The sequence below is a fragment of the Strongylocentrotus purpuratus genome, unplaced genomic scaffold, assembly GCF_000002235.5.
Source record: "Strongylocentrotus purpuratus isolate Spur 01 unplaced genomic scaffold, Spur_5.0 spur5_scaffold_10, whole genome shotgun sequence".
NCBI lineage: Eukaryota > Metazoa > Echinodermata > Echinoidea > Camarodonta > Strongylocentrotidae > Strongylocentrotus > Strongylocentrotus purpuratus.
Window position 1 is genome coordinate 17,230,162 of NW_022145595.1, and position 8,595 is coordinate 17,238,756.

Below are 8,595 nucleotides of genomic sequence, written 5' to 3' on the forward strand. Positions count from 1 at the left end.
ACGACGTCACACAAAGGCGCGAACGTGGGACAGTTTCAAAACAAAGTGGAAGGTTTGCACATGACCTAGACATCACGATAGTAATGTTACGTAATGTTTCATACAGATAACTACTTAACATAGATTGAAGTTTGAGAAGAGTTAAGTTCAGAACATTGCTACCATCTACCATGTCTACAGTGCCGCCGCTTTCTATTTTACGAGAGAGAAAATTGTAAGTAGACCTCACTGTTGACCCACGTATTGATGTTTGTGTGTGTAGGATCTACATTTCAAAGCTGAACCTGAAATTGAATTGAAATTGAAGTGAACTGAAATATGAGTCTGAATTTGTATAGATATTATTGATTGGATGATAAGTTTGTAGCTGTAAGAGCTGATCATACGAAGTTGATATGCATATAGTCTATGCTAAGTTAGCATTGTCTTAGACTGAAAATTTCGGACTATTTTGTTCACGTTCGTTATTTTTAGCCTGTCTGATTATTAGGGCAAATCAGAGGCTAACGAACGAAAGAGACATAAATTTTCGGTCTAGTATTGTCTGTGATCAATAGTAGTACGATTAATAGTCTAGAGTCTAGACAATAATACTGTCTCAGTGTCTGCTTTTCCTTGGAAGTTGGAGGAGTTTTTTAACATGTTTAAATTAGAACAGGGATTCTTGACATTTTTATTTCTATTTTAATGAGCCAGACGCAGCTCAGCGCAGCCGGCAGCCTCAGCCACTCAACATGGTCAATGGAACATATCCATGAACTGATTTTTTTTGTCTATCATGTCTGAAGGGTCTGCAGCATTCCACATTTTTTTGTGATTCTTGTAAAGTTATTGATTACTTAGTTTTAAATGTACACTATGACCGAGTATGACTAATAAGTCGATATGTCCAACTTTGTTTCAAATTGTAATTATTCTCCAACATAACATAAGTTTGTAAACAAGTTACTCTGCTCTGAAACATTGATATTAGTGAAATGAAAGTATAAAGTAGATCCGGATCTTATAAAATGCTCATTATTTTCATATTTAGGAAGCAGAAATTATGGCTGGAAAAGGTGAAGAAACTTGAAGAAAAGGAGATATGGTTGAAAGAACATCCTCTTATTCCAGAATATAAACCAAGGTGAGTGCAAGGAATTATCTAAATTTTCTTAAAATCTTGACTGACAGGCTGATGTAAACATGAGAACACAAGAATTCCTCTAGAAAATAACATAAAAGAGTTCAAAATAATAAACGTAATTCTCTTTGCCTTTCTGCAGGTTATCAGAGCCTTCTCCATTCTGGCTGGTGTTTTTCAGACAGAAGCAAGCATTTGAATGTACAACTGCTCACCCTCAGGTATAGTACTGGCAACAGGGGGGGGCAGTTGAATTGTAGATTTACAAGGTAAACTCACTGATTAGTAGAAGCGTTTGGGACAGGACCTACCTTCATCTTTTCCTTTCTATCTTTATTTCTTTCTCTCTCATTTTCTCTCCTTTTCAACTTCTTTATGTTATAAATTGGAAGGCATGTGACATCTACCCCCAACCCTCCCCCAAGTCATGCTGCTTTGTCATAGCTTGTTTCTAGGTCAATTAGTTTTCAAAGTAAAAAAAAATGTACCAGTAACATACATAGGAATGGGTAATGGAACAGAAAGTAGTGTTCATTTCTTTCTCTCTCTCTTTCTCTCTCTCTCTCTCTCTCTCTCTCTCTCTTTACACAAAAGTAACATTAGTTATCTTACAATCATTTGTTAAAGGTTGCAAGATTTGTGGTAATGAGAACAAAATTGATATTGGAGCAAATAAAGCTCTTAATCTGTTACTTTTTAGAAATGCCTGTTTCCTTAAATGTTTATATCACCTTAATTGTCTTACTCTTTACAAGACAAGAAGCCACTTTCATTATAAATTCAACATAATTCCATCTTCCCTCTTTTGTAATGATCCTGCCAGGATGTACACACCTTTGCCTTTGAACCAGAAAACCTGCAGACCTCCGCCGGAAAGGGTCTCCGAAAATATCTTGTAACCAGCTACTCCCAGCTCTGGCATACGGTCAAGTCGTTGGCCCACAGTGATCACCACGGCTCCTTCTACGAGATCATCCCAGAGGGGGCAGCCTGCAAGCTTTATTTTGATTTGGAGTTTAGACGAGATTTGAACCCTTATGCTGATGGTGGTGCTATGGTCCAGACTCTGATTAAGGTAAGTGTGGACACTCCAAGGGGGATGGGGGGGGGGGATCATGCTTTATAAAGTTTTTTTTGAATGGGCCTCATTTATGCTTTTATAGACTTTTAGTCAAATGGGCCACATTCATGCTTTTATAGACTTTTAGTTGAATGGGCCACTTTTGATTCATGCTTTTATAGACTTTTAGTTGATTGGACACAATTTTTGAAGTTAACTCAGAAGTACCACTCCATTTTGGCTGAATTTCGTCTAAAAATGCAATCTAAACAAAAATGTTTTCTAGATTTAAAATTTAAAGTTTGAAACCATTTGAATAAAGGAAAAATCAACCACCAAGAAGGACCACCATCCATTTTTTAAATGTATTAATTATTATATTTTGTCACATTATCCTGATATGTATCTGCTTTTAGGAGGGGGGGGGGGGGTTACTTGCCTCAAAACTGCAAAGGGGGATGTGCTGTTGGAATCATTAAACCTGGCCCTACCCTGTCATAAAAATGTTAGTGCCGGAACAGACACCTTATCCCCATATGCAGAGCTAAATGAATGTGTATCTGCACTTGGGTTCATGTACATATTTTGTCTCCATCAGTTAGCAGGTAAAGCAAAGCCTGGCTAAAGGCACATACCAAGTAAATCTAATTACTTTATGTCAAAACCCTTCCCTCCCACCCCTCACCCCCCACCATTTTCCTGGGTGCACAAATTTGAAAAGCATTTTGAGAATATGCAAATTTGTATCTACACTGTAAATGTAAAATTTATGAAAATTTGACCTCGTAAACTTTGTTGAATAATCCATTTTTTGTGTATTTATCACAGTTTGTTTGCTTCGAGCTTCAGAAGTTTTACAATATCCACTGCAGTGAAAGTCATGTGATCAATTTGGATGCCAGCACGGTGTCAAAGTTCAGTTGTCACCTGATCTTCAACATACCAGGTGCCATCTTTAAAGATAATGTTCATGCAGGTGATTACTATCTTCCTAAATAAGAATCTTGGACACCAGAGGAGTTTAATCTAACTCTTTAATGACTTGTACAATGGCATTTAAATTCTGGGACAATAACATTTTCCTACCTTATAATTATTTCACCAAATCCAAATTGTTGACATTCCAATAGTTTCAAATACACTGGCATTTAACTTCTTGGACAATAAAAGTTCCATACCTTATTTCACTAAATCCATATCAGTTGACATTCCAATAGTGTCAAATACAATGGCATTTAACTTCTTGGACAATAAAACTTTCCTATTTCACCAAATCCATATGGTTGACATTCTAATAGTGTCAAATACAATAGCATTTAACTCAGTTCTTGGACAATAAAACTTTCTTACCTTATTTAACTAAATCCATGACTTCTTGGACAATAAAACTTTCTTATTTCACCAAATCCATATGGTTGACATTGCCAATAGGTAGTCTACTAGTAACAACAAGTTAGGCAAGAAGAAACAATTTTATTTTTTGGGGGTCTCAAGAATGCAAATTTAAAAAGATATCACTGTTACCAATTAGCAGAGAAGTCTATAATGAATGCTATGTAAATGTGAGGAATTAACTTCTTCAATCTCTCCAGGAAACTTTGTGCGGTACCTATGCAGGAGAATAAAATCTTACTGTAGCACTCCAGAACAATCTTCGAATGACCGATCGACCTCCAAGGAAGCTGAGACTCGTGATCTTCATGTCAGTGATGATAATGGTGAGAGCATAGGACATTCATATCAACTGTAATAACCATGCCTGACATATCTTGGACTAGGGTGTGTAGAAAATGGAAATCTGTGCTTTCTAGCCACTAAGGTTAATTTGGATTCTGCAGAAAATGATGAGTGCTTAGTCGATCGCAACTACTTGGGTGAATTTTCACATTGATTACATGTTTTATTTTCAGAACACGAACATTCAAGGTTATTTGAGTGTGTACAACCTTTCAAGCCTCATTGCTAAGGGATACAGAGGTAGCCCTTGGCTCAAGTTAGCATGAGCCATGGAAAATATATATTAGGGCAGAATCAAACAGTGTTTAGCAGCTTAATAAGAGTTCTTATTTAGTCAAAGTGTCACCCATTTGTTTTGTTTGTTTTTTGTTTGCTTGGGGGGGGGGGGGTGGGGGGCTGGTTGATGAATTTAGAATATCCCTTGATGTAGAGGCAGAGTCACATGGGTAGGCTTAAGATATGAAGTTGGTAAGGTAAATGATTGTGCTTGATACCACCTAACCTTTCATTCAGGTGTGTCAAATATGAACTTTACCGCTAACAATTACACCTCTTAAGTTCCGCTCATAACTTTATATGCCATTGTATGTGGCTAACAACCCCTGTACCACTTTCATCCATGCAGGATCCCCACATAGCGACAATCAAGAACCTCCAACAAAGAAGAGTAGATGCGAGACATCAGATGAGAGGAGTAACCATGGTAACCGGATGACGAGGCAACCTTGCCATGAAGCCAGTGATCCAGGAGAGTTCAGTGAGGAAGACAAGTTGACGACCTTGTACATCAATGTACCTGATGGAGGAAGAGAGTTGTTTATTGATACGGGTAAGTCTAAGCCACTGCCTACTGGAACCGGATGGTCCCTTCATTAAAGTCTACACATGGTTTTCTCGAAAGCGGACTAACTTTAGTCTATGGTTTAATCCATGGTTTAATCCACTGACTAAGTATGGAATGCTAAGTGTCCATATGAATATGTTTAAGAATAATTTATTCTGTCACTAAATTAAAATAAAAGGTAATAAAAGAATTAATAAACAACATTAGAACTATGATATCATTATTTCATCAAGGTTATTCAGAGACATATCAAATTATTCAAAAATATATTCATATGGACAGTTGGCATTCCATACTTAGTCGATGGATTAAACCATGGACTAAAGTTAGTCCACTTTCGAGAATACCACCCAATGGGGTCAAGAAAATTCAGTAGTTAAGGGGTTAATTTGGTGTTTCCTTTTTACCCAGTAATTTTGTTTTTAAAGAGTACCAATCACTGTATATTGTTGTGCTCTATGCATTTGAGATGTGATTCTAGTATCATATATTTAGAATACTGAAATTACTCTAAAAAAAAAACAGTACTACTTTTAGGAAGGACACTTTAATACATAAGTGTAAACTCAGATTACCGGTAGTAACCACTTTCCTCATTTATTGGTCCTTTTTTTTTGCCTAGCTCTAGTCCTAACCCTGTAAAATTTTGGTGGGATATCTCTGTCATAACATTTTTTTTAAATTAAAAGAAAGAGGTATTACATATATATAGAGCTGGCTTTCTATATTCTATATACATTTATCTCTCTCCCCACCATCTTTCTATTTCTTCTTTTTTTTCTCTCCTCTCTCTCTCTCTCTCTCTCTCTCTCTCTCCTCATCCTTGTAGTTACTTGCTTTCTTTTCTTTTCATGATAAACGGTTCTCGCAAAAGGAAGAATGATAAATCATTTTGTCACCTGTGAAGTTCAGATTTAGCAAGGTAATCCTATGACTCACGTACACTTTCATTCAATGTGTCTTTCAGCTGTGTACACTCGCAACAGGAATTTTCGGCTCTACAAGTGCGTTAAGCTCGGGAAGTCAAATCCTCTTCTGGTTGCCGCGGACAACAGATACCAAACAAAGATGAATTCCAAGAAGAAACCTGTAAGACCAGGAGGGGAGGAGTACCAGCTCTTTCTGGATTCAGTCATTACGCACGTCAAGTGAGTTCTAAAATAAAATTTACCCAAAGAAACTGGGAGAGGGGGCACTTTTTCTGTCTGTAAATTTGGAGATGTGTGCTACAGAGTGCAGCAATCTGATGCTCCAAGGCCAAAGTCTGGATGGGACCATCTACTGAATATGAAATCTGTGGTTGAAAGGTCTATGCTTGGTCTTCATCTTAGCACGTACTGTAGATCATGCATGGTATGGTAATAATATAGATTAATAAAGATTTTTTGTGCTTATATTATTGTTTAATGAAACCCTGTAGAACACCCATGGTCCGGTATGCTGGTAGACAGTGAGGTATTGCAGATATAAATTAATTTCCACATTGTGTAATGGATGCATTGACTTTTTTTGTCACCCAAATGTCTCGTCTTATTCTCTATATTACATACTAGATTTGCACCGTATACAAGAGTGTTGACGTGTGAGGGAAAGGAAGGCTCTGCAAAACGGCAAGTTCAATATGATAGTAGCACGACATCGAGGAGGGAAGGTGAGGACTCATGTTTTTGCAAAAAAACTAACATCTCAGGAAATAGGACATCCTTTTACTCTATATGTGGCCTGTGTAATATAGAGGTTATGTATAAAGCACTTACATTATTTGCTCATGATTATTTCCTCAGTTTTCTAAGCAAGCACAAGAGGAGGATACAAATTCCACCTTCAAGAGCTACTCCGGTATCGAGGGGATCTGCACTCAAAAGTGGGTTGTGGTCAGGGAAGTTAGAAGTATAAAATAAAATAACTTAAATTCCCTTGATTATTATTAATTTATTGTTCTCAGAGCAAACAGAGACGATAAAGGATGATAATCATCCAGGAATCGAGTCCTATCGACTCGTTCAACAGGGGGTACTGCATCTCAAAAGGGGGTTGGGGAGGGGTGGTTTTAAGTAGGAAATACCTGTACTCAGAATCCATGAATGTTATCATTAATAAATTGTCATCAGAGTGTGGAGAAACAACAGAGGGGTACCAGACATCCCCCTTCCCGGAGATCGACTCATACATCAGGGGGTACTGCATCTCAAAAGGGGGTTGGACAGGGGTGGTTTGAAGTAGGAAACACCTGTATTCAAAATCCATGATTGTTATCATTAATTCATTGTCCTCAGAGCGTGCAGAGACAACAGAGGGGTACCAGACATCCCCCTTCCCGGAGATCGACTCATACATCAGGGTGTACTGCATCTCAAAAGGGGGAATGGCAGGGGAGATCAGGAGATGGACCTATTTCTCAGAGGCTCAGCTCCTGGTGTATGACGTCGTCAAGAACAGGTGGTGTGAGAATATTGGCAGACAGCACAAGAGCAACAACATCATGTAAGTGGGCGTTTTCCGACATGTTGCTGTTATTTGATTCAGAAATGATATCCAGTTTATCACCCCCCCCCCCCCCAGTTTGTATCAGACTTAAGAATGCTCATGAGCCATAATTTAATATCTACCATTAAGTCACTGGATTTTAATAATCAATAATCAATAACCAAATATTTTTTTTCAATATTTCATAGATATTTCTGTATGACTTCTACATGGACTGGTGATAAATGCATTCTTTAACAAGAAACATATCCTGTACTGCCGATAAGCTTTTTTCAGAAAAAATTGTAAGCAGTTAGTCACTTTTACCCCGCTATTCTTCTTTCAAGGATCTTGGTGGACTTGAGGAGAGGGGTCTACTACCAGAAGTGCCACGACCCCACCTGTCGAGCGCAAGGCTACAAATCCGACGATCACCTTGTACCTCCAGAGCACCTCCCTTCCTTCACCGACTGGGACGAGGATGAATTGATCAACGTCTCCCTTCGAGTAGAAGAAGATGCAAGGTCCAACGAGATGAATCAGAACAGCTTTTGCTCTGACTTTGACAGTTTCCATGATGACGGTGCCGATGAGGAGCTGATAAAGCTGGGTGAGAGTTACGATGCACCTGAAATGAGCGATGATGGCAGGTCTGTACACCGGACAGGGAATGATGAAAAAGGGCGTGGCAGTACCCCAAGAAGAAAATCGGGAGGGGAGGAGCTGATCCAGCTTGCCAAGAGTATTGATGATGATGATGATTGCGCATCAGGAGGGAGTGTGGGGCGGAAGGGAGAAGTTGAAGAGGAGAAGAGGACTTCAGGGAAGGGTGAGGATGGGTGGGAGGATCATATCACGGATGATGAGCTGATGAGGAGTTTCCAGGAATGATGCAGGAGGGTCTGGTAACCATAATTACTACACCGCTGAGCTCTGGCAATAGCTTTCTTCATTTGCTATAGATCAAAACCTTGAACTGCCATGTTTGGAGAAAGTGGTACAAATAGACTTGTCGCTGTCCAATGTCTGTTGCAATAGTCTGCTGAAGCTGGTATCATGTTAAAGGGCAATCCTACCCTTGTAATAAGTATAATTGTATGAAAGCAGAAAAATCAGATAGACAGAAGGGTGAAATTTTTTAATAAATCGGACCAATAAGAATAAAATTATATGAGAACACTAAATGTATGCAAATCTCAAATTGGCAGTTCCGTCAATGGATTGTGATATTGCGGATAACTCTCCAGTTTGTCGTGTACAAAAATATGATTAATTTCTATTTTTATTCAACTTGGTTTCTCCCTTGGGGATCTACTCAAAATATACATATAAAGGATAGCATGTAGGTCCTCTAAAGAAAAAAAA

General features: G+C 38.4%; 1 protein-coding gene across 1 annotated transcript; it reads left to right on the top strand.

Annotated features, from left to right (window-relative positions):
- On the top strand, positions 1-8,342 carry LOC753259 (DNA-directed primase/polymerase protein). The gene is made up of 11 exons (XM_030979654.1): positions 1-214; positions 1,034-1,126; positions 1,266-1,344; positions 1,947-2,198; positions 3,012-3,159; positions 3,776-3,901; positions 4,546-4,749; positions 5,732-5,912; positions 6,318-6,415; positions 7,041-7,248; positions 7,578-8,342. The coding sequence occupies exons 1-11, from the start codon at positions 171-173 to the stop codon at positions 8,119-8,121; spliced, it is 1,977 nt and encodes a 658-aa protein (XP_030835514.1). The 5' UTR covers positions 1-170; the 3' UTR covers positions 8,122-8,342.
- Positions 8,343-8,595: the final 253 nt, after the last annotated feature.